At 43.5% G+C, this 26,687-nt stretch overlaps 3 protein-coding genes and 1 long non-coding RNA gene across 11 annotated transcripts in view; 3 read left to right on the forward strand and 1 right to left on the reverse strand.

Annotated features, from left to right (window-relative positions):
- Positions 1-1,356: 1,356 nt before the first annotated feature.
- On the forward strand, positions 1,357-9,776 carry LOC133393472 (muscle M-line assembly protein unc-89-like). The gene is made up of 16 exons (XM_061658615.1): positions 1,357-1,440; positions 1,570-1,701; positions 1,930-2,070; positions 3,113-3,778; positions 3,899-4,042; positions 4,131-4,634; positions 4,755-4,898; positions 4,987-5,037; positions 5,211-5,354; positions 5,443-5,493; positions 5,667-5,810; positions 5,887-5,946; positions 6,120-6,263; positions 6,340-6,399; positions 6,482-6,607; positions 6,675-9,776. The coding sequence occupies exons 2-16, from the start codon at positions 1,674-1,676 to the stop codon at positions 6,776-6,778; spliced, it is 2,511 nt and encodes an 836-aa protein (XP_061514599.1). The 5' UTR covers positions 1,357-1,440; positions 1,570-1,673; the 3' UTR covers positions 6,779-9,776.
- The window catches only part of LOC1271906 (RYamide receptor), a 111,195-nt gene continuing 91,537 nt past the window's right edge, over positions 7,030-26,687 (reverse strand). For 4 of the 8 annotated variants that reach the window (XM_061658624.1, XM_061658637.1, XM_061658629.1 and 1 more), the window contains exons 6-8: positions 16,140-16,208; positions 15,827-16,064; positions 9,594-9,928 (exon numbers count right to left, since the gene is read on the reverse strand). In XM_061658624.1, coding sequence (XP_061514608.1) covers positions 9,594-9,928; positions 15,827-16,064; positions 16,140-16,208 — 642 coding nt within the window. Of the gene's footprint in view, positions 8,605-9,593; positions 9,929-15,770; positions 16,209-26,687 lie in introns of those variants that run through there. The other 4 variants (XM_061658680.1, XM_061658674.1, XM_061658665.1 and 1 more) reach the window with 4 other exon arrangements.
- Positions 10,248-13,155, forward strand: LOC133393546 (uncharacterized). Its single transcript, XR_009766246.1, has 2 exons — positions 10,248-10,349; positions 10,419-13,155. It is a non-coding gene; the product is annotated as an uncharacterized LOC133393546 (long non-coding RNA).
- LOC1271904 (E3 ubiquitin-protein ligase ZNRF1) overlaps positions 16,059-26,687 on the forward strand; it is a 115,620-nt gene continuing 104,991 nt past the window's right edge. The window contains exon 1 of the mRNA XM_061658876.1: positions 16,059-16,238. The gene's annotated coding sequence lies outside the window, so the exon portion shown is untranslated. The remainder of the gene's footprint in view (positions 16,239-26,687) is intronic.

Raw genomic sequence — 26,687 nt, forward strand, 5'->3', positions numbered from 1 at the left:
AACTAAGAACTAAGGTTTGGTTTAGGAGTTCCAGCTAGCTGTTAATCGTATCTCAAAACTACCGAGAGTGTGTTTATGTATATTAGATGATGAAAGCAGAGGGAGCTACATAGAAAGGACAAACAATTGTTGGGCAGGCGGGACAGACCGAGAACAAGTGCTCTGAGGAATGAGGCAGCGAGACAGCGAAAAGCCGTGTTTGCGCATGTTTTTTTACAGTAGCCAAGCTTGGTGAGATTATCGATCGGTAGAGTAAGTTGAGCGATAATGATAAATCATAATTAATATTAATATAGCGTGGATCATAGGCGTTACTGAACTATATATATATATATATATATATATATATATATATATATATATATATATATATATATATATATATATATATATACACACACAGAGACACACAAACCAGATCCCCTACCATGATATGATAGATAGCGTTTAGAGCCAAATGTTCGCAGATCAACTATTTATATGATGCAAACACAGTTATTAAAAAGAAAATAACAATGTAACAGATGGAAACAAATCAAACGTGTTGCTTGCGTAGCTGAAGCTATCACAAAACTCATCCGTGATTGAGAAAAGAAATAATTATCAGATTTTCCGATTTTTTTTGGAAAAACGCCACTGAAGATTGCTGACCAGCGTAGTGTAAACGCTGCATGGGCAACGTTCCCCTCCATGGGCAACGTTCCCCTCCATGTAATAGCCTACGAACATGTATACACCTTGGTCGGTTGGCAAAAGGGATTTTGCATCGCAGCAGGCTTTGAATTACAGCTGAAAAGTGTTCACCGTCGGTACGTGTTTGGTTCCCGTGCTTGGTCACTTTCAGTTCGCTGCTCGACTAGTACGGTCGTGTTCTATCTGGTGCTGGTGCTAGTGTGCAAAGTAGAAGATACAAGTGACCCAAGTGACGCCATTGTGTGGAAGAAACTAGCAAGTGTCGCTAAATTACAGGACGGCTAGAATCTGCGTGTGTGCGCTCTATCTTTTTGTCCCCTCAGTTCTTGGGCGCACAGCTTCGCGTTTGCCGAACGTTTTCCAACTAGCGCGAGTCAAATTACATCGTATCGGGACCGGTAGTGGGTTCCACCAGCGACAACTGTTGCTCCACGACCACGACAGGTGATGCTCGCAAACTCTTTGCTTATCTGGTTTTGAATTCCAATACACTCCCATTGTGCGCTGCATTTCTCCCCTCACGTATGCAGATTTTTGCTTTTCCTGTACGAGGGGAACAAAAATCCAGCTAGAAAATGCCGAACAAGCCCCACCACAGCTCGCGCGCACCACGGTTTCGCCGGCCGGCACAGGGCGATAGGGAAAATAACGCGCCGGTGCAGTCGCCTTCGCTGGGGACTAATTTGGATTCGCGATCGCCGGTGCCATCGACGAGCGGTACGCCATCAGCAGGTAGCAACATAGAGCGTAAGTAACACTTGATGAAAAGAAAGAAAGGAAAAAAAAATCCAGCCCCGTTCGCCCGTTCTTAGGTTGGCAGTACTGTGTGGTAACCATAGTAACCGACGCCATTTGCTTGAATTGTTCACTTTTTAGCTTGTCATGAAGCATTCTACGATGCGGATTCGGAGTCGGAATCTGAGGGGGAACCATCTACGCAGGAGACGCCTTTCCCGTTGGCAGCCGTACAGGATCCGTTCATGTCGTTGGCTTATGCTAGCAGCGATGGTAAGTATGACCGTTTGCTCGCCGTTACATGCAAAGTCATGTTTGAATTTATATATATATATATATATATATATATATATATATATATATATATATATATATATATATATATATATATATATATATATATATATATATATATATATATATATATATATATATATATATATATACCATGGTAACCGACGCCATTTGCTTGAATTGTTCACTTTTTAACTTGTCATGAAGCAGGCTACGATGCGGATTCGGAGTCGGAACCTGAGGGGGAACCGATGAAACTCCACGTTCCGCCATCTACGCAGGAAACGCCTATCCCGTTGGCAGTCCAACAGGATCCGTTCATGTCGTTGGCTTTTGCTAGCAGCGATGGTAAGTATGACCGTTTGCTCGCCGTTACATGCAAAGTCATGTTTGAATTTATATTATATTAATATATTTTAATATTATATTATTTAAATTTATATACATATACATATTTTTTTTTAATTTTATTGAATAGTACGTCCATTAACCTTGGCAGTGTAACAGCGAATGATCATTTATAACATCGTAACGAAAGCTTAATACAATTCGATGCTTACTCTTCTAACATTTCCCCCTTAAACGAGAATTGTTTTGAATCCGATGCCCTCCGGTCAAGACAGTGTCCTAGCTAGCAATTCTGCTTCCTTATTTTCGGAACAAACAATGTTTCCAAATAGCTTTCTGTGTCGTTGAGAGTCGCAAGCTGGTGATTGTTTGCCGCAATTCCAGACAAACTGAACCACCGGATTGCTTCATCGCGTAGTGATCGAAAGTGATAGAATGATGGTCATCAGTGCCGTTACTGCTCCAAACAGCATTACAAACTGCCTTGGTAGTTTTCTTATACTACCTCTACTAGTTGATAATGTCTTGCAATTTTTTCGCTTTTTCAATATCCCGCAGTCTGCTTAATTCCGTGTGAGTTCAGGCCATGGTTTATTGGATCGTATCGCCTTTGGCAGGCCTTACATGAGCAAACTGCTTGGCCAACCAAGCGTCATCGCCCTTGTATCCAACTTCTGCCAACGGATGGCTAGTCGTGAACAACTCATTCCACATACTGCTAGGGTGCATCTTCCAGGTGGTGGTCTTCGTTGTTTGCATCATTGCTGAGACACATATTTCTTCGCTTTTCGGAAAGACCAAGAGCTGCAGTTTTCAGATGTCGCGGATTCGTTATGCTAAAAAAAAAAATACTATCGAAAGCAAAAGTTTATTTTTATTTGATTGTAATTTAATTATACATATTAATTTTATTTTACTCCGTCACCGAATCAACCTTCATGAACTCATAACCATAGCCTACTACAATTCGATGGTTACTCTTCTATCAAATTCCAATACATTCCATACGAGTGCTAATGTCCACTTTCTCCCCCGTTTGCAGAGTATTTCTCCAATACACTGGGGCAACTACCGAGTTTGAGCCGAACGTACCGCGATAGCAAACAACCATGGATGGTCATTACGGATAAACCACAGGGGCCGTTACTAGACGATGGCGATAAGAACTGGATGTGGAAGCAATACGACGAATTGTCGACATCGGGGACGGTTTCGCCAACGCTTCAAACGGTTGAGCCAGCGCAGGAGATGTTTGATGATACATCAAATATCGTTGAACCTACAGTTGAGCCTGTGTCGGAGAACATTGAGCCATCGATGGTTGAATGTAAGTCGGAGATGTTTGAAGATACATCAGAAATAGGTGAACACACAGTTGAGCCTATGTCGGAGACTATTGAGCCGGAGATGGCTGTGTCTGTTGAACCTACAGTTGAGTCTGTGTCGGAGAACATTGAGCCAAAGGTGGTTGAATGTAAGACGGAAATGATTGAGCACACACCGGAAATAGTTGAGTTTACAGTTGAGCCTATGGCAGAGACTGCTGAGCCTAACTGCGAGATGTTTGAGGCAAAGCTGGAGGCAGATGAGCCTACACAGGAGACGATGGAGTCTATTCCACCGCCGTGGACGGGTTCTTCAGAGTTAGGGACAGATTTGCTAACGTCGGAAACGGTTCCACCACCACCGTTGTCAACGGTGAACGAATGTAAGTACTACTAGATGAAACAAAAAAAGAAGAAAAAAAAATCAGTCAAAAAGTTCTTGGCAAGGAGTTGCGCACTGCCGTTTACCATGCTGACCGACTGCTTTGATTATTCTTTTTCAGTATGCGATGACGTAATATTCGTCCACGGGTCAGACTCGGAGACGGATACGACCGGAAAACTTTCGTTGGAAGAACTGATGGGGCTCGACGATATGCCACAGACCCCGGAACCGTCTCAGTCGATGGTCACCACCCGCAGCAAGTGTAAGTATCACCGTTTGCCGTTACATTCAAACACACATCAAAACCGACCAACGATGAACGTTTGCTCTCCCTTTTCTCGCGGCTGCAGCGGGGTCGCCGAAGACATCACGCAAATCCAAGACGTCATCGTTGCGCACGGGTAAGGGTTCAGAAATAGATGAACCTACAGTTGAGCCTGTGTCGGAGAACATTGTGCCATCGATGGTTGAATGTAAGTCGGAGATGTTTGAAGATACATCAGAAATAGGTGAACACACAGTTGAGCCTATGTCGGAGACTATTGAGCCGGAGATGGCTGTGTCTGTTGAACCTACAGTTGAGTCTGTGTCGGAGAACATTGAGCCAAAGGTGGTTGAATGTAAGACGGAAATGATTGAGCACACACCGGAAATAGTTGAGTTTACAGTTGAGCCTATGGCAGAGACTGCTGAGCCTAACTGCGAGATGTTTGAGGCAAAGCTGGAGGCAGATGAGCCTACACAGGAGACGATGGAGTCTATTCCACCGCCGTGGACGGGTTCTTCAGAGTTAGGGACAGATTTGCTAACGTCGGAAACGGTTCCACCACCACCGTTGTCAACGGTGAACGAATGTAAGTACTACTAGATGAAACAAAAAAAGAAGAAAAAAAAATCAGTCAAAAAGTTCTTGGCAAGGAGTTGCGCACTGCCGTTTACCATGCTGACCGACTGCTTTGATTATTCTTTTTCAGTATGCGATGACGTAATATTCGTCCACGGGTCAGACTCGGAGACGGATACGACCGGAAAACTTTCGTTGGAAGAACTGATGGGGCTCGACGATATGCCACAGACCCCGGAACCGTCTCAGTCGATGGTCACCACCCGCAGCAAGTGTAAGTATCACCGTTTGCCGTTACATTCAAACACACATCAAAACCGACCAACGATGAACGTTTGCTCTCCCTTTTCTCGCGGCTGCAGCGGGGACGCCGAAGACATCACGCAAATCCAAGACGTCATCGTTGCGCACGGGTAAGTGTTGTTGGCAGTACGCGTTAATCGTAAACTAGTAGTAATCGTACCTGGAGAGAAATGCAATTGCCATTCCACCGAAACCAAGAAGTTCTTGGTACGGAGGGAAGATAGCGCACTGTCGTTTACCACGATCATCATCGAATTCATTTGCTTTGATCGTTCTTTTTCAGCATGCGATGGCGTAATATTCGTCCACGGGTCAGACTCGGAGACGGATACGACCGGAAAGCTTTCGTTGGAAGAACTGATGGAGCTCGACGATATGCCACAGACCCCGGAACCGTCTCAGTCGATGGTCACCACCCGCAGCAAGTGTAAGTATCACCGTTTGCCGTTACATTCAAACACACATCAAAACCGACTAACGATGAACGTTTGCTCTCCCTTTTCTCGCGGCTGCAGCGGAGTCGCCGAAGACATCACGCAAATCCAAGACGTCATCGTTGCGCACGGGTAAGTGTTGTTGGCAGTACGCGTTAATCGTAAACTAGTAGTAATCGTACCTGGAGAGAAATGCAATTGCCATTCCACCGAAACCAAGAAGTTCTTGGTACGGAGGGAAGATAGCGCACTGTCGTTTACCACGATCATCATCGACTTCATTTGCTTTGATCGTTCTTTTTCAGCATGCGATGGCGTAATATTCGTCCACGGGTCAGACTCGGAGACGGATACGACCGGAAAGCTTTCGTTGGAAGAACTGATGGAGCTCGACGATATGCCACAGACCCCGGAACCGTCTCAGTCGATGGTCACCACCCGCAGCAAGTGTAAGTATCACCGTCTGTTTAGTTTGGTAACTGACTAACGATGAACGTTCGCTCTCCTTTCCCTTCGGCTGTTCAGCGGTTGCTGCGGGACCGTCGAAGACAACTCGCAACTCCAAGACGTCATCGACGCGCACGGGTAAGTGTTTTTGGCAGTGCGCGTTAATCGTAAACTAGTAGTAATTGTACCTGGAGAGAAATGCAATTGCCATTCCACCGAAACCAAGAAGTTCTTGGTACGGAGGGAAGATAGCGCACTGTCGTTTACCACGATCATCATCGACTTCATTTGCTTTGATCGTTCTTTTTCAGCATGCAATGGCGTAATATCCGACCACGGGTCAGACTCGGAGACGGATACGACCGAAAAGCTTTCGTTGAAAGAACTGAAGGAGCAGGACGAGCCGCCACAGGTCCAGGAACCGTCTCAGTCGATGGTCACCACCCGCAGCAAGTGTAAGTATCACCGTCTGTTTAGTTTGGTTACTGACTAACGATGAACGCTCGCTCTCCTTTCCCTTCGGCTGTTCAGCGGTTGCTGCGGGACCGTCGAAGACAACTCGCAACTCCAAGACGTCATCGACGCGCACGGGTAAGTGTTGTGGACAGTGCGCGTTAATCGTACACCTGGTAGTAAGCGTAATGCCCGGAGAGTAATGCAATTGCCATTTCAGCGAACCAACCGGCCGGCCCGATACAGCTGTCGGAGGCGGGGCGCGTACCGTGGAATGGGCGCGCGCGCCGCCTACCCCCAGGGTTTCAATCGAAGCTCGCCCGCAAACGCTCGCTCTCCCGCAGCCGTAAGTGAAAAAAGGTGATGTGGTTTACCGTTCAATGATTAACCTTTGCTTGACTGCTTTGTTTTAGCTCCGCCGCCCCCGCGACGCAGAATTGAAGTGGTGCTGCCGCTGCCGCCGCCCTCCGACGATGAGGAAAGCGACGCAGAGGACGAGGGACAATCAAAACCGTAGGGGATGTTATCGAACATTCGGGGGGTGTTGTTACAATACTAGACCTTAGAGTTAGAGTAGAAAATTTTGCAAATTTTCTCGAAGCGCCTCACAAACCTGCAAAACTGCGCCGACCATTTTCACGAACGCTTTGCGTAGCGTTTGGGCGGCAGATTAACTTATTATTGTTTTATACTTAGACAGGCGACCACTCGCATTATTGATAACTCATGAACTAAAACACATGTTGCCTCGCCAGGTAGAGCAAATTATTCGATAGAGAGACATATAAAATAATTTTATTAGTTCCATATAATATTACATTCCTCCGGGTTCTTACTGTTGCTGTTGGTTGGGGTTTTTTTTAACACACTTACACCGCCAATATGAATAGTATATATATGTATATATAGATGGTATATAGGTATCTGTTTTCCCCCGTGCCCAAATTTTCGGATGAGCGCACTTTGTGCGGCATTCCAATTTGAATTCCAACTAGAATGCGTGCTCTATCGCTCATATGGGTTCGGGACTGGGGCTACGGGGTTGGGGTGTAGCAGCTGCAGGATAGATCGAATCGCTCATGTATTGGGGACACGGTTTTTTTTTGTTTTGTTTTTGTTTCTCACTACTTATGCCTACACTATCTTAGTAACAGGATTTATCGTTCGCTCGCCTGCGGAGCAAACGCTTTGCCGCCGGAGCGCTGTAGCGCTGTTTGAAACCCGAAACAGCAACACAAAATGGCTCGTGGAGAGAAGAGGGCGATGGGTGAGAGTGGATGGCGGTGTGACAATCAGTATTTGCTCGCTGCCATTCCGGCTTTAATTACATTTTCCTACGGGTGGCCTAACAAACCAGCTACACCGAAAAACACGTTTTCATCCATTTCACCTACGGGCGACCTCCACAACCACCGTTTCCATTTTATCGATGTGTGATGGGTGTAGTTGCTTTTTATTTACTTTTACTTTAAATTCCGTTCTTGCTTCGGGTGTCGGTGTGCCGGCCGAAGGATAAGGAAATAACGCCCACGCACTCGCACGTCGTGGGCCAAGATTGATTGGGGCTTGTCCTTTTTAACCGGGGCGACAGGGCTTTCCACCAACCAATCTAGTAGTGTCTGTGTGGTTTGGAAAGATGGGTAGTACGGCGCCAATGATTAATGGTTGGATGCGACTGGATGCGGACGGATGAATTGGATTCGGAGGAGCAGGAATTTGGAGCGTCAAAAATTCGTCGTCGTCGTCGTCGTCGCAGCAGCCAACGCAGCACACCAGCGTGTGAAGGTGAATATATTTAAATTGATTTCTGCTCCCTGCTCTCCCCCTACAGCTATATAGCCCCAAACCCCTGACCCAAATAGTTTTCTTTTTATTTTTTTTCGCGGGAAAAATGGTTGCGCAAATGCTAAAATGGTTGTTTTCTCCCCCTTTCTCCTCCTATTTAGCGCCGCCCTAATTTTACTCGCCATCAACGCCATTGCTACTGGGTGCAACGGTTGCCTCATCACCACCACCACCTCCGTCCGCTGATACCTGCTGCTGCAGTGCCGTCGTCCGCACCTCGTCCGAAGCTGCCACCGTCGTCTCCTCGTTCGTCTCCAGAATGATCAGCTCGATGCGCTCCTGGTGGTGGTGGTGGTGGTGGTCGCACCCGTTCGGCGCACACGGTCGCTTCCGCCGCCCGGCACCGTCGCTGGCGCATCCCCGCACGCCGCCGCCCCCGTTTGCTGGCCGACACTGGAACTGGGTCCGCTTGCCACCGGCCGCACCGCCGGTGTACGGTCCGCTCTAGTCGTAGCTCTGCTGGTATCACCGCAACAGCGACGTCTCGGTCGACTGGACCTGTTTTTTTTTGGGATTTGCATTAATGTTAAACTCTCACTTTCATTACTTAGTTGGTTGTAAGTGGACCAAGCAGGGTGTAATTTTGGGTATCAGGATGTGATTTGAAATGGGAAATAGTTGCAATATTTAGCGAAATTGAAAATATTAGACAAAACACGGTTAAAATTGCACAAATTGTTTGCAAAAGCGAAACGGAAACACATACAGTTCACCTAGCAGCCATTGCATTGCTATTGTACAAATATTTTTAGCATTACTAATTGTTACCGTTGGCATCAAGTCTTGTTGAAGACGATTGATGAATTCATATCTATTGCGTTCTTATTGCGTTCCAAAACAAAAATCAAATTGTCTAATTGGACCTGTTTTTTTTTGGGATTCGCATTAATGTTAAACTCTCACTTTGATTACTTAGTTGGTTGTAAGTGGACCAAGCAGGGTGTAATTTTGGGTATCAGGATGTGATTTGAAATGGGAAATAGTTGCAATATTTAGCGAAATTGAAAATATTAGACAAAACACGGTTAAAATTGCACAAATTGTTTGCAAAAGCGAAACGGAAACACATACAGTTCACCTAGCAGCCATTGCATTGCTATTGTACAAATATTTTTAGCATTACTAATTGTTACCGTTGGCATCAAGTCTTGTTGAAGACGATTGATGAATTCATATCTATTGCGTTCTTATTGCGTTCCAAAACAAAAATCAAATTGTCTTATTTTGCATACTCCTATTGGATTTTTATCCACCATTCAACTGAAGCGTCAAAGCGAAGAAGGCTGTGCACGAGCGCAGGAATTGGCTATTGGGCAATTGAACAATTAATAAGGACATGCATGCTGCGATAGAAACGAAAAACAGGGATATTGTACAAAACTGTGCACCTCGTGCCTTAAAATGAACCATTTTACATTCTCATTTTACCAGTAAGATAAATTATTGCTTTGAGTACAAACAACGCTAGTTAACAGTGTTACTATTTGTTATACATAAAAAAACGTTAAAATGTGATTGAAATGTAAGACAAAACATTTCGCGATCAACGGAACAGTTCCTGTATTAATTATTATTATTATAAATATTGTAAAAACAAATGCCTTTACGTAAATTACGTTCAACGATGCATTAAAAGGACATGTAAAGAAGGATACATTTGCTACAAAACACCTCACTGTGTATTTGTGTCTCAGTTGTGACCGAAACGCGTGGTTTTTTTTTTGTGTGTCCTTTACCTGCACATTGTGGGTCGGTTTCCTTCTGGTGCTTATGTATGTGGTGCATGTGTTAACTCGATGCAGATGCGATACTTCATCGATTCCTGCGCATTGTGCCCACGCGTGTCGCGTTGATTTCGATCGTGTTGGAAGAAGCCGCCGAAGAAGAAGAAGAAGAAGGATGGAATCGAAAACACACGCACAAAGAGAGAAACAAAGAATAACATTAGAAAATCGTGTCATTTAAACTTGGGGGGCGGGTTTGATTTAAAAGAAAAAAGCTATTTCTATTTCTATCTATATTGCAGAAGCTACAATCTAAACAACAATTATACAATGCCACACACACACACACACAGCGAGTGCATAGAAGGGTAGAAACCCCACACACAGCAAAGCAGCAGACATTCGACGCTACGAAACACTCGATGCTTCCGGTCGGTCGGGGTCGGTCGGGGACCAAATGTAAACACTCCTCCCCCCACGTTGACACGATCGTCTCAAGCATCAGGCAGCAGTTAGGTGGTAAGGTGTAGTACTGGTGGAAACGTAACCCTTCACGATCCACTTTTTATCTTTATTTTCTATTTTTAGCGCACGGACCGTTTTCGCTGCATTCTTCAGCAGGGACATCGCAGCGACCAACGATCGCCGGGGCGATTGTGGGATCACCAGTGCAACCGGGACCAACGGGCACGCGTTTCAAATCGGCAAAGGAACACGGTTCCCGCAACGAAATGGATTGCGCCCTCAACATCCGGTCCCTACCCAAGCGCTGGTGGTTTGAATTATGTGTTACCAAACGACCAAAACCGTCGAGGGCTTTCTTCCGCTGGCAGCCACAACCGCAATCTGAGAACGCGGTTTTAGTTTAGTTTAGTTTTTTTTTATCCCATCAACAGCATCATAAGAGCGAACGTCTGGTGATGCTGTGGAATGGGCAACGCGTACAGCCACCGACCGGTAGCTGATATGTTCGAACGGGCCATGCTTGGGTAGCGATGGATAGTTCAGCATAGTTAAGCATAGTTAGCAGCAGCATAGTTAAACGCGGTCGCACGAGCTCCTCACGTTAGTTGCCGGTGAACCTAACGGTTAAAATGCGATTTAAAGAATCCGTTGCACTTGACTTAATGTAGTGTGGAGTGTCGTTTGTTGTGCGCTCTGGTTGGATTCAGTTCCTTCATTTATTCACACGTTGCTTAAGCTGCTCCAGGGAGACGCTCGCATGCATCATTCAGCGCCGCTACATAGGCAACCTAGCAAGCTGTCCGTTCCGAAACGATGTCTCTATAGAGCCTTGGAGCCCGTTGCACAGCAGAAGCAAAGCAAACCTAATGGAGCAGATGTGTGTTTAATAACGTTTTAACAGTTTAGTGACGGTGAAGCAGTTGATGGAAGGAATGTATGTGGATTTGGTGTTTGTGCTCCTCTGTAATTAAAATGCTCGCCGTAATCCGCAAGTCGGTGTCAAGATCGCTTCCGAAGCACTATCCATCGCTAGCCGTACATGGTCGGTTCGCATTTTACTGCTGGTTCGTTGGCAAATCCTCTTTTCTCTTCCGTTTCTGCTACACTTGGTGGAATTGTGTCATTTCTTATTTGTGATGAAATGAACCTCTCTGCTACGTTTCTATCGTTTCGATTTGCACGGTTGGGCAAATCATTTCAATTTGGTTTAAAGATTAGAAATTTAATAAAATACTGTATTAAAAAGAAGAACAATTAAAACACCACTTGAGTAAAGTGACAATAAAGCGTCAAGAAACGTTGCATTAGAGTATAGCGGCCAAAATCACACGATAGACCACAGTGTCGTCACAGCAAATTGAGAGAGAAATTGTTGTGAATTGTTAAAATGATTTTTTTTTTTAACAAACGGAAGCAAAAATTGGTTGATGGATTTTTTTCCAGTTCTGTGGAGTTTTTTTTTAATTCGAAAATACAAATTTCTTCTCCCAAAAATTGGGTTTTAATGTAGAATTAAATGAGGAAAATTGTTCTGTGCAGAGTGTAATCGAAACCGTTCGCACCGTCTAGGTGGAACTGGCAATTAACAATAAAGTTTTTCTAAACAAAATCGTTCAATTTGCTCCGTAAAATCAATTCCATGTACTTGGGTGTGCAGCCGAGAAAGGGCAACTTTGCGCTTCTGTGCGATAGCCAAAAAGATCTAAAGTAACGGATCAACCCTATTCCAAGCAACTTGGGATAGCCAAATCGGGTTTGATTGCTTTCTTATCCGATTCTAGGAATCCGATTGACTTGAAATTTGCCATCGGTGTGTACTGCTACAGCCGTCTATTTCTGAAAGCAGTTGTTATTGATTTTTTAAAAAAGTATAATAAACCTGTTTTTTTTTCGAATTAATTTTTGCAATACCCCTATTCTAGGCGATCGGATTATACCCGGGTAGCCGGCGTCTTGGGAGGCCTATAACGTTTGAATGCATTATCCAATACAGTTGCAATATTCTGATGAAAATTACAATAACTTATCTAGTTTTAATTTCTGTTTCATAAATCGTTTCAACTCCTAATAGTTTTGAAGTTAGCAAAAAAAAAATGGAAAATAGACAGGATTTTTTTAATACAAAACTTTAAAAACATTTTCACAAAACACAAACACTTCACAAAATTTGCACAGCAAAATGACTCTAATGGGGGTAATAGGAACTGTAAATTACACGTCTAACATAAATTTTGCAGAGAAATTCGACATTTGCGGATATTCGAGTTACGCGGATTCGCCGGGAACACAGAAACCGCGTAACTCGGGAACAGACTGTATGTACAGGCAACTCTCTCTTATTTGAGACGCGATGCGACTGTCGAATAAGAGGGGTTTTCAAATTACAGAGGTTGAAAGTGAATGAACCCAAATAGCCAGCTCGTACTTTATAGCTGATTTAGGGCTGTTTAACGAAAAATCGTTCCAATGTCGTACTTTGTGGCTGATTAAGAGATAGACGGCACTTTGCGGAACTATGGAGCTTTTTAACAGGCACATGGTACTCCTTGGAACTTTGCGGCTGATTAACACTATGTGTAGGGTTCATGATGGAACTTTAAGGCTTGTTAAGCACGTGTACCGAACTTGGTGGAACTTCATAGCTTTTCAATGCATGACATCGGTACGAGGTGGTTCTTGTCAAAGTGTCAAAGACAGACGCCGCCAATCATCTCATTGCTGCTGTACAAGTTAGATTAGTTCTTTGAAGAAGGGATTTTGAAGGAAGTGATTGTGATTGTACAGTAAATTGTGATACGTTTCGTGTAATTTATGAATATTAAGGGTTTAAAAATATACACATGTACACAAACAAAACAAATCCTGTTGTTTATTTGAGCGTTTCTACATACACCGAGAAAGCAGCTGAGAGATGGCTGTGAGAGAATTAACAAGCGGTTTCTCATGCCGGTGAGTGTAGAAGCTTCGAAAAGCGCCGAGATGAGACTTTAAAATGATGTTGAAAAAATCCATTTTAATCGCTAGAATGAAGTCAAAAAAATTTTTTTTTACTTCTTAATAATATCTCTACGATTATTAGACGGCGAAAATGCAAACTATAATTGATCGTTAGAGCGTTTCTACATACACCGAGAAAGCAGCTGAGAGATGGCTGTGAGAGAATTAACAAGCGGTTTCTCATGCCGGTGAGTGTAGAAGCTTCGAAAAGCGCCGAGATGAGACTTTTAAAATGATGTTGAAAAAATCCATTTTAATCGCTAGAATGAAGTCAAAAATTTTTTTTTACTTCTTAATAATATCTCTACGATTATTAGACGGCGAAAATGCAAACTATAATTCATCGTTAGAGCGTTTCTACATACACCGAGAAAGCAGCTGAGAGATGGCTGTGAGAGAATTAACAAGCGGTTTCTCATGCCGGTGAGTGTAGAAGCTTCGAAAAGCGCCGAGATGAGACTTTTAAAATGATGTTGAAAAAATCCATTTTAATCGCTAGAATGAAGTCAAAAAATTTTTTTTTTTACTTCTTAATAATATCTCTACGATTATTAGACGGCGAAAATGCAAACTATAATTGATCGTTAGAGCGTTTCTACATACACCGAGAAAGCAGCTGAGAGATGGCTGTGAGAGAATTGACAATCGGTTTCTCATGCTGGTGTGTGTAGAAGCTCTGAAAAGCGCCGAGATGAGACTTTTAAAATGATGTTGAAAAAATCCATTTTAATCGCTAAAATGAAGTCAAAAAAGTTTCTTTTGCTTTTTAATAATATTTCTTTGATTATTAGACGGCAAAAATGCAAACTATTATTAATCGTTCGCTGCCAATTCAATTTTTTCTCAGCTTCATCGTTCTTTGCAAGCCGAGGAGATTTCTCTCACCGAAAATGCTGTCAGTTGCTGTCAAAGATACTTTCACAGCTACAGTAGATAGAATTCAATTCGGGACATTTTTAAGTTTGTTTGCGTAGTTTGTCTCTTTTTCTTCTTAAAATTGCGTGCAAAATATTTAAAATAGCTATCAATAATTATTGTTAAACTTTTCAATCAATTATAACATCAAATATAAAGGATTGAAACGTATTAAACTATTGTGTGTACATAATCCATGTGTATGCACTGTATGTGTTTTGGCATGGACGTTTGTTTACATTTTTCAATATTAAATTTGAATGATTTCTATGTCATTATAGATGTGAATAACTACAGTGGAGCGCCGTTTATCCGGGTACCTTTTATCCGGCTTTCCATTTATCCGTGCTGTTGAGAAATGACAGCTCAATACAAAGGTGACATTGCGTTATGAGGAGGATATTCGAAAAAGCGGTTATAAGACCACATTGTCATAACAAAAAACACTATAATTCATGGCAAATTTCAAATATTCTCATGTTGGAAAAACATGAAATTAATGAAAACTGGGTTATTTTTATCAGAAAATAAGAAAATTTTCCAAGACCTAATCAGGAATTGGTAATAAAATAATCATTTGACTCATTACCCGTGTTATTCGCTTATCCGGGCGAGTTCAAGTCCCGAGAAGCCCGGATAAACGGCGCTCCACTGTAGTAAATTATGAGTTGAATCTTCCCCCTGTAGGTGGATATTCATTTAAACAATGAAAATGCTTCATTTTCGAGACGAAAAGAAAGGCGTATTGCAGTGCATCATGACAGGTCTATAAGACATCGAACAGCTGACAGAGCACCTATCGAACAGAGTCGTGTTTGTTTGTCTCGTTCGATTGGTGCCAGAGCGCCGCCTCAAGTGACGAATTGTTAAAATGCACTAGAGTCCACCACCTTATATTTTTTAATCCACCTTGCCCCAAAGGCCCTAATCCACCACCTGATATTCTTAATCCACCTTGGAATGAAACGCTCGGTTGACAGAGCCAAAAGCTGTCATCTTGTTTGTGACAGTTGCCTGCCGAACAGAGGGCTACTATTTTCCAACGCCGGTTGCGCGCGATTTTCCCCCGATTTTTCCGCGAACGTGCGCGGGAAACTCCACATGTGAGTATGTGTGTGTGTGTTGTTTGTGTGTTAAAAGCGATGCAGCGAAAGCGCAGGATGTGTGTGTGTGAAACGTGTTCGAGGTTGAGCGTACAGTGCCTGTAGGTGCGTTCGAAATTAACCAGATAGAACAACAAGCAAACACATTAGCAGATAGAAAAGCCCGTGCGTGTGTGTGCGCGCGCGTTACAGCAGAATTTAAAGCGGCCCACACCGAAAAAGGGGCTTTGTGAAACATCCCAACAACACACGAAGAACAAATTGCACACTACACCTTCTCACACAAACAAACGAAAAAACACTCAGTGTGGGAAGGTGGAAATGTGCCCCCCCTCCCCCTCCCTCCCTCCCAGAAACAGGAAACAGAAGGTAAAAAAACGAACAATTTTAGAACCAAAAAACAAAATAAGAACAGGGAAAATGTTTCAGGGCATTAGTGTCGTCCTGGGTGGCACCTAACTCGCACGCCCGCCTTTCTTCGCAGTGCGCTCGCACCGTACAGGCCATTCATCTCACCGGCGAGGGCCACGCTGGAGCCGACGTTGCGCGCAATCGCTGGCGGGGTGTGGCGGATGCAGCAGCAGAGCTGCTGCAGCCCGGGCACACCGTGCAGCACCAGGATGAAGCCGCTGCGGAACCGGGCGTTCATGTAGCAGTAGATGATCGGGTTGTAGCAGCTGTGCGACATCGCGAGCCAGTGGAAGGCGAACCAGAAGTACGGCAGCAGGTCCCACGAGGACGGGAGCTTCATCAGCTGCGAGCGAGAAGAGACAGAGGCGAGGTGCAATGCTGTAATGCGTGCCGGTAACGGAACGGTTCCTCTCCTTACCATTAGGAAGTTGAACGGCAGCCAGCAGATGGTGAACACGATTACCACGGTCACCATCATCTTGATCATCTGGAACGGGAAGAAATCAACACGGAGGGGGTGAGTGTACACGGTCGGTTTGATTTTAATTGTAAACTTTGTAAAGATATTGTGCTAATTTTGGGGTCGGTAAGAACCCTGCCTGTTTGTGTATTTTTTTTTTTTTTTTTGGGCCGTTCCTGGAAGAAAATTGGCTTTGGAAAGCACCCGACTTACGGAGCGCACCAGCCTGGAAACGACCAACGAACTGCTAAGGGTTTCGCTTATAAGAATCGTACTGGAGAATGAACTGGAACCTGTCGGCCACCATCCAGGTGTCCCGTACAAAATCCGACTGCCGCCGAAGAAAAACATTCAAACTAACTGGCGCACCGTGCCGTAGCTACCGATCACTGGGTACTGGGCTCTGTTGTTTTAGGTTTAAGGGACCCGTAAAGGGACTGTTTTGCCCACCCTGTGTGTATGTATGTGTGTGTGTGTCTGTGTTTAGCGCTTTCGTTTAACAGTGATTTACTTGCGCCATTTAATTCGGGCTTTGCGCTTTAAATCTTTGGCTCCGATAACGCGGCTGTTTTTTTTTTGCTTCAAAAATTTTCATGCAAACAAGTGACAGAGAGAGAGAGAGAGGGAGAGAAGGAGGAAAATTGTCAGTCGACACGATGGCGTAATTTATGCTCTCGTCAGTGGGATGGTTTTTTTTTGTGTGTGTGGTGTGCCCTATTTCCCTCATTCTTTATTCATAATATCAAACGGTTTGCTCTACCGTCTGAATATTCGCTGCAAAAGTTTTGCGGTGCCTCAGTACTCCCACAACAAGTGTGTGTGTGTGTGTTTGAGGGTACATCCAGCAGTACCGCTTCCCTCCGGTGCAGGCTAATGAAAATATTGTGTAAATACTTTTTACACGACAGCCCAAAAAGCGACCGACGGGGCGGATATGGCGTTCCGGTTTGGAATGGAGAAGGTTTTTTTTTTTTTTAAATTCCTATTACACAGTGGATTTGTACGGACTGCAACGTGGAGCTGAGGGTGGTGTCTGTCTCGGCTTACCGGAATGGAAGGCAAAAAGCGCACACCCTAAAACATATAGTGGGCGTCTCGGTGTGTTTTTTCCTCTCCTTTTTACAGACATTTTTACAAGTGACAGTGTAGTACCAACTGCTCCGGCGTCTTGACAAAGCTCCAAGTGAAGCTTACTGATAATGATAAGTAGATCGTTCGCTCATACCCACCCATTAATTATTACAGAGGATAGAGAGAGAGAACGAAAACAAAAAAAGGTTTTACCTTTTAATCTGACGTATTAAGCGACGAACGCTTGCTTGGTAGGCGACACTTTCGGTTTGTTTGCTTTCGCTCCTCATTAATTAAGTAACAAAATATGCGCTAAACATTATTACTACACGGGGCGCCTTTTTTCAATTGCAGTGGTAAGGAGTTTGGGCTCTTTCGCCCCATGCACAATGGGCAGTTTAGAACAAATTGCGGGATAAAATTATTTTTGCAGAAATTGTTAGTTTTTATCGTTTGTAGTAAAGTATTATGAAAGTAAATAACATTTTATTTGTAGTTCGCATCCATACCACCAGGTGGCGCTACATAAAATAGTGTTTTAAGGGATCTTTGCTTAGTTTTATCAATTTTGTGTGTTTTTTTTCTTGTATTATTTGTTGCTAATAGTATAAATCATTTTAAAATATACTGTAATGTTCGATAATGAAGATTAAATAAATAATAATAATAATAAAATATAAACAAAACATAATAATTTTGAATAAGATAATTTTTTCTGCTTTGTATAGGACAATTGTAGCTAATTCTCGTCACTTTTACTCACAGGTAGTACAAATATTAAAAAATTTACATACAAAACTTAGGTGGATACTATTACAAGCTCCTGACGTCTAGTTCACATTTCTAAAGACATGAATAAAGGCATTTAAATATTTAGATAGAGCAGGTACATTGAAATAAAGTAGTTCCCAAATTCGTAATGAAAAGCAGCACATATTATTTGTCTTTGAATATTCATCCAATACTTTTCTAAGCCCTGTACTGCCTTCAGAAGGGATAATAAAACTAAAAATCCGATGTTCTTAGTTTTACAATTATCCAAAAAAATCAGAATTCAACGATAGCTACAAACTAAGTATTTACTTCATTTGTAAAGTTAAACCCTGTCTTTGTTTTAGTGCGTGTAGCTACTGATATTGAACTGGTTAACGAATCAGAGGAATACAGCTCATTATACAAAATGTCCTTCTGGATGCATTTTCTTTCTTGCAAAATATTCTTTGTAGCATCTCCCCTCTATCCTTATATTTAGTTTGTCATGAGTTTTGGGAGTTTCTTCTCCCAAAACGCCAATAGATGCTACTGCATTCATAACGTTTTCCTGTTATGCGTATAATTTAAGAATTATTTTCTTTATATCCTTCTATAATCTACAGTAGGACCAAAAGGTATTTGGTTCTGATTTGCTTCATTATATTTAATGATAAAGTTAGGTTAGAATAGAAATTTACATATTAGTTTAGTTTAGTTTAGTTTAGTTTAGTTTAGTTTATTAATCGATGGACTATGAAGCCCTCTCGAGTCAAAATTTGTTTACAATACATTACATTAGATAACGAACAGAACATTTATATATTGTTATTGTTGAACGCATTCCGAACACTTAAAAGTGAAGTCAGTTCCGTTATCGTCATTCCAGGCTCATAAAAATCGTTAGTTAGTATTAGATAAGTACATGAGCTGAAACTAAGATACACAGCTTCGTAATTGAAATGAAAGTTGATCAAAAGCACGTAGAATATATTTTTGTAGAATACACGAAATACGCTACACTAGGCACCTATGGAGCCGCCTAGTTACGCATGTGTCTGTTTTTAGAAAAAGTTGATGTGAAAAAACTTCAATAAAATTCGCGTTCGCAAACTTTCGCAGAATATTTCTTCACAGATTGATAGTATATATATTACACTATGATGTGACATATATGAGACAACGCCACTCTACGCCACTTTTATAATGGCATTAAGTCAAAAATTTAAATGATGAAAATTTTCAGGAGGTTTCTTCAGTTATTATCGTATATTTTTGCATAAAATTAACTTTATATCAAAATTTTTCACGTGTTTACAAAGCTGACTAAATATCCTTTATAAAATGTCTAAACTTATCAAAATCGGTTCATATTTGAAAAAGTTACAAAGGTTCAACATTTTCCAAAAAAGTGAAGATTTTTTTGCGTTTTTTTAACAAATCTCGACTTTGAGAGGTCTTTTCTAGAGAACCAGAACAGATAAAGAGCTCATATTTGGTATTTTTCTTAGTTTAACCCTTAGTATTAAAACCTATTATTTGGAATTGCGCTATTACAAAGTTGATTTTTTGAATTTCATCCCGGGAAATGCCCATTGTGCCATGGTCAGGTTCCCCGCTTATGGAAATCCCTCTGTGTGTAGTATCGTAATTACAGCTTCGAAGGATCTATGTAATTTGATTATTTTTATACAAAATTCATTGAGAAACACTCATCAAGTCCAATAGGTGCACAACAAGGTGACGAAAATATACAAAAATTAAAAAAAAAAACTATGATGTCAGTTTGAAATTGAGTTACTAGGGTAATTTTAGGGTATTTTTAGCTTTAAAGCCTGATTAAATCGCAATTTTCGTGTTATTTTTATCTACTTAATAACATTTATGTGTGAAAAATACTAGTTATCTCTTTTTTGGCCAGAATAATAATGGATCATTTCAATAATTAATAATTGTTTGAACATACGCAAAAATCAAATGATTGCCCACTAGCACAACCTCCAACTTATATTATTGTGAACTTGATATCCAGTTATTGTTAATCGCTGTTACCAGTTGTTGTACCATTTATTTGAATTTTTAAAAACTATCACAAATCATCAGGTTTGCTTTACGACTACATCTAGCTCAAAATCCAACCAGTTTTCCATAATTTGTGTCCTTACTAGCGAGCTCTACCATTGATTCCTAAACCGTAGAAGGTTGTAAACACTGTTTTGAATGGAAAATATCTTCGGAAGACCTCGTCCTAGTTCTCATACATCGATGTCGTAGTGCACGAGAATCGTAAATACTTGTAGATGTGCAAAAGAACCTCTCCCAGAACCTTCTCCAGTGTTTACTCTCTTCAGCTTGTCCAATGAACGATTTGACTGTGGTGCTAATGAGCGTCCTTAAACATTCTTCTGTGATACTTTTAGGCACCTTTTCATCGGACGTCGAATAAACAACGAAGAAGTTATCTGATTGCTTCTAGCAAGGCATCGAGAAAAGCATCCACTGCATCGGCGTCATCAAGCATACAATCTACACTCTCGAAAGCCGAAATCGTATGATGCGAAAACGAGGCTTTGTTGTGTGCAGTAAAGTATGATCGAACAGCATTCTTTGATCCAATTATAGGACAGTGGATTACTGTGGATGCATTTTCTTCCAAATCTTGTAAATCTGAGCGGTCCATAATGACTGCACAGGCATAGAACACGCCGTAAAGCACACTTCGTTTTTTGGTGATGTTTTCAAGTGTTTTTGGATCTCAGAGTTTCACAATCTGACCTGCAGTGTGTACTTTCTGTTCCACCGCGGCGACGCTGGATGGTTTCCAATGGCATTGATTCATTCATTCGAAATAGATGTTTCAAATAAGCAAATAAGCAACACGCATTATAAGAAAACTCATTTTAATGGCGCAATACGTGTGTTGTGTTGAATTTTTGGATAAGACGGACAACTGGTGTGGGAAAGAAGAGCACTATGAAGGGAAAGACATACAGAAAAAGTAGAAACATTGAAGAGGTTTACAGTATTTTAACAATACCTATTGGTTTTCACTTCCTATTGGCACATACATAATACAATTCTTGTTGATATTTTAACGATGCTCCGTTCAGCTGTGAGTCCAGGAGTTGAAAGCGCCGCTTTAAACACATCGTTGAATGCAGAATCTAAGGTGCTTTTGAAATATCGGACACTTACTACACCTAACGATGCTCCAGCATACAAAACAACAGCCTAGGACTTCCTATTGGATAATTCTGCGAACCCAGCTAGCTAGGTGGACTTGTTAATAAGGTCGTTAAGGCCAATTTTTCCACCAAGTCAAAGTTCAACTTTTGAATCTTTGCAAACCCATCAAATATTTGTATTAAAGGTAGTATTCCAAGTCGTGGCATGTTATTGGGTATCGTGTAGTGCATCTAATGCATATTTCAGCACATTCTCTAGTGGCTGGATGATGCATGTCTGGATGACTACCCTTACTTAAGGTAGCTTGATGACAATCCTTTCATCATCAATTGATGTCGAACGTAAAGAAAATCTAAAATGTATGTGTCCACCTTTCCCCAACGACAGCAGATGACGCGTCTTTCCCACTTTGGTTGCGTGCAGGATGCTTTCATTGCCGTGCTTTCACCAGGTTTTAGCTGAATCATTACGACAACTTATTCGTTTCATAAAACTGCCGAACAAATAAACAATGCAAGCTGTACAGCTTAACATCTGTAGTTCCTAATTTGGTCCACAAAGGTGCGCCCTATTTGGAAACATGTTTTGTTCAATGATCTAACTAATTTTGCAGCAATCATACCAAACGAAATGTTCTAAAATGCGTTGTCATACCATCAGTTTGGATGGTACATTGTAGAGTTTTTGCTACTAATACTTTTCAATGCACTTAGGAAAAGTGTCCATCTTCCAGCAGCAGTGCGCACTGTGTAGCACGTTGGATTGTTGGGCCGACAGTTTTCCCGTTCGCTGAACATTTCAACGCAAAAAAAAGAAACCAGCAACATCGAATTCAATGTAACTGATCAGGCGGTAAAGTGAAGGACTTCCTGGCATTACTTTTCCACCTCCACCCTGCTCCCCTCCCGCCTTGAAAGGTTAAAGACTTTTGTGTTGTGTGCTGGAGTGGAAGAGAAGGGGGATAGGAAACCAGAGCCATCCATCGCTGCCGGTTCGCCTCGGTACCGATGACCTAGGGCCGAGAGGCTTGCTGCACTAACCCTCTCTATCAGGATTTAATATTTTCCGGTAGCGGGTGAACAAAACACGCACCCACACGCCTCTCGTCGGCTGCCTTGGATCCGTTGCCTTGCCCTTGTTGCCGGAGCGAAAAGAACACTTGACCCGGTATCCCGGCCCGCAGCCACTCAAGGCAAGCCAGCGGCGAACGAACCTGATCACCAGGCAAGCCCCACAGAGACTGGGGGGACGGGGAGAGAGAGAGAGGGGGGGAGGGGGTGGAGAGGGTCGGTAGCGAACCGGAAAAGTGGTTACGTAAATATCTACCTGTACTGATTAGCCATGCGCTCTTATTAAATTGTATCAGTTTGTCTAGCGCCTCTGAGCGAATGGAGCGAGAACGAGCAAGAAGGCAAGAAAAAGAGCGAGCGGAGGGAAAGCTTCGAAGGTATTCCAATTTTCCGATGTCATACCTTCACCGCCACCTTTGGTGGTAGGAGGGGGGGGGGGGGGCGGGGATGATACATTCTCGGAAAGAAGCAAAGCAAGCTTGTGAGCGGAACACTCACACAGGCGTGCGGTTTTTTTTCTTGCATAATGCTTCCTATTCATGCTTTCTGTTTCCTTCCCCCCCCCCTCCCTCTATCGGCACTATGTCCTTCGCCGAAGGACACAGACGGCAGCCACCCCTCTCCTCTCCTTCTCCTGGCCCTAATTCACCGCTGCTGGTGAGTATCATTTGCATTGCAAATCAACCGCAGGCACCGTCATCGGGCTCGGATTAGGGGAAGAGGGATGGGTGGGATGGGTGGGCACTGCCGCCCCGTCAATACCGGGCAGCCATGAGGCAGCCTGGGAGTATTCATATTTTCATCCCGAGCGGTTTTTTTCTTCTTCAACCACACCCTCCCCCCCCCCCCGCCCCGCTCCTACTTACTGGTTGGTCCAAGTGATACCGTTGACAGCATTAGCTGAGGTTGAAATGGTCCTAACAAGGTAATTGTTCGGTACACCCGGCTGCTGCATACCTGCAGGCGTGCGAGGAGAGGGAAAGGAAGGGACGGATAACGGAGACGGATACCCCCAAAAAGATATGCAAATTGCATTGCGAACCCCTACTCCCCTCCTTACTCAAACAAAAAACTCCCCGGCCCGTCCCCGTCAATGGAGAAATTTGCGCTCGTTCGCCCACACCACAGCAAAAGATGTATTGATAAGGCGCAGACGACGAACCTTTTTTTGTTTTTTTTTTCTCCTCCCTACCCCTCCTCCCCGGAGGGGTTGGACCATTTTGTCGCAGATAAAATGTAGCGAGCGTGCCAGTTTCGAGTGCAGTGGTGATGAAAATGATGAGCGCCCTTGCCTTATCATCATCCCTTCAGCACACACATACACACACACACGGGCAGAGAAAGGAAATGTAAGGCTGAAGGAATGGAAAAATAGGTTCCCCGTTTTTCGATAATGACACTGGAGCCCGTGGACCGTGGGGGGGGGGGGGGGGGAGATAGGACATCCCAGAGGTTGTGCGAGGCATCAGAGTCTTTTCACAACTTTGCAGTGCACACGAAAGGGGCACTCGGTGCATAGTGGGCAGCTGTCAGGTTCAAAGTCCTAAAATGAATGAATGCTCCAAGTATTTCTTTCATTCAAGTAAAGCAATGTAATCTACAGCAACAATTTAAGAAAAAAAAACAGGAAATTTCAGTCCCTTACTTGTATTAGTTTTTAAGATACAGACTCTTAAAGTCTATGGTCGTGAAAAACAATCCTTTTCTTTAAACCATTGTAACTTCCCATTTTTTTAAAATGCACATGTTTTGGAAAGATTTTTATCTAGTCTCAACAAAAATGTTTGGTAAGCGAAAATATCTCAATCGGTTTAGAAGTTACAGGGTGTAGTGTGCACTACTTTCCCTAAATTGTATCAATCATGACATCTTTGACATCATGTCAGCTTAAGGGAGTGACAATTTTACAGGGGTTTGGATATGACGTGACCATGCTGATAACAGTTCTAGAGAATCACAGTCCTCAATGCCGCCTACAAGATCCTGTCCCAGATCCTGTTTTGGAGACTAGCGCTCCTTGCTACAAACCAGAGGCGAAAGAGAGCCTAAGAGATCCAAAACCTCTTTTAATCTCTAAACAACAACAACCTTGCTACAAATTTCGTCTGCAGCTACCAAGCTGGGTTTTGTGTTGGAGGCAAAACCACCACCGAACGTATGTTTACTGTTCGGCAGATCCTCCAGCAGTGCCAGCAGAGCGCCAAATCCCTATGCACCACCTGCTCATCTACTTCAAGGCGACCTTGAAGCAGATCCGGCTGTTAGAGTGCAAGGCACAGAGTTCGAATCTTACAGGGATCTGAGGCAAGGTGACGGACTCTTCTGTCTGGTCGTCAACATCGCCCTGGAAGGTGTCATGTCGAAGCGCGGTACTAGACAACGACATCCGTGGCATGATCTTCTACTGCTCTCTCTCCAATCTCTTGGCTTCGCAGATGACATCGACATCATCGGCAGGACAACAGCGAAGGTGTGTGAGGCGTACACCTGACTTAAATGCGAATCAGCAACAATTGAGATTGAGAATCAATGCAACGAGGACGAAGTCTCAGCCCAACTGGGAAGCAGTGACGATGACACTCTTGGAGTTCTTCTATCTTTGAGACCCATTGTGCATTATGGCAATCTGTGCATACTGTGGGCTTCACCTTCTGCTGCGATTCAGGAAGACTTCGAGACCGCACGAAAGGCGAGACATATCGCACATTGATTCGTCCGGTGGTCCTCTATGGACGCGAGTCTTGGACCATCCGGGCGGAGGATGCAAACGCGCCGAGCGTGTTTGAGCGACGCATCCTTCGGACCATCTGTTGCGGTGTGTTCGAGTATGGAGTTGCATGCAGGAAAAGGTTGAATGTATAGGAAGTAGGCATTACAAAAAATCTCTGTCATATACTTCGTTTCAACACTATTATTGTACAGAAAAAATAACCCATTGATTGAAAATTACTTTTAGCCTGTTTTTTTGTACCAAGGTGCCCACTGTGCGGTGGTACACTTTGCACCCCTTTGCCTTCCCGCTTTTTCGGAATGCTTTTAAAAGGCGAATGCAGTTGAATAGAGCGCTGTTCCTTCAACCGGGGCACAGCAGCGCGTGAAGCAATATGAGTGCAGTTCCTTTCCTGTGTTATGGTCGTGTTGGGGCGTGTTTGATGCTGCTCCTGTGCTTTGTGCAAAATGTACAACTCTTCCTTGCCTGCCTGCTTTGGTCGTGTTGTTTTTGCTTCCTTTATTTTCGTTCCTTTTACTCCTGCTAGCAAATGTGGCATTTTTTTCCACCTTCTGGCTCGGTTTGTGAGATATAAAGGCGAAGGGGTGGGGGGCGGGGGAAAAAAAGAAAACTGCACACTGGTTAGCGAAAATGGAAAATACCATCCAGCCGCAGGGGGAGTAACCGCCCGCTCTGCCCAGGCACGACCGATGCACGAAAAATGTCACGAACCAGCTCCCCCGTTGGGCGCTTCTAGTCTCCTACCGGTACAACCATGCTCCCGCACATTCATTTGCATTTATTTCATCAAAACTCCACCCCTCCCCCCCCCTCAATGCAGCGTGATGGACATGTCGTTTCCTCGTCGTGCCTGCCCCGTGTGGGGGGGTCGGAGATGAACAGGAAATGGGAAATCGTGTCCCCAGCCCGCCAGCCACGCGCGGGCACAATCATCGCGCTCCGTGTTTGCAATTTTCACATACTGCTGTGATGCTGCATTCCCCCCCCCCCCCCCCCCCATCCACTCCCCCTTCTCTTTTGCTGCTTTTCTGTAAAGAGACTTGGGGCAAAGGCCGAAGGCCAAAGGTACAAGTAATCAAATTAAAAAATAAGGCAAATCAGCTCCAAACGCTTGTCCAGTTTGTTGCAATCATTCCCAGCACCCAGCCCAAAAGACGCTCTCTTGCTTCGAGTCGGGTTCAACTTTTAATACAATAAAAAAGAATACAACCACAGTACAATGTATGTATGTATGTATATGTGTGTGTGGGTATGAGTTAAGGGGTCATAATTCACTTTCCAAACTTCCGGGCGCATTTCCAAAAACCTGCTGGCACACACCAGTTGCATGCGCGCGAACCCTGTCGCCAAATTCCTGCGCCCAGGCTCCTGTGTCCTCCGGTAGAATTCTCTGCTGGGAATGCTCGCATGATAATAAAATAGTCGACATCGGGTCGAGGCCACATCGGTGGTTGACAGGTTAGCGAAGTTGTTAGGGGAGTTCGCTTTTTTTTTTTGAGGGGGGGGGGGGTTTGCTCTGCTCAGAAACATGCCACCGTCCGGCGACAGAGACTACGAAAAACTTTTGGGGCCACACAGATTGGGCCGTTCTCGTGCCCTGGTTGTTGTGGGGCCTCCTCGAATCGTTAGTAGCTCCGGGTGAGGTTGTGAGACCGTCTCTGTGTGTGTGTGTGTGTGTGTGGCTTGTGGCGGAAACCC

The sequence above is a fragment of the Anopheles gambiae genome, chromosome X, assembly GCF_943734735.2.
Source record: "Anopheles gambiae chromosome X, idAnoGambNW_F1_1, whole genome shotgun sequence".
Lineage (NCBI taxonomy): Eukaryota > Metazoa > Arthropoda > Insecta > Diptera > Culicidae > Anopheles > Anopheles gambiae.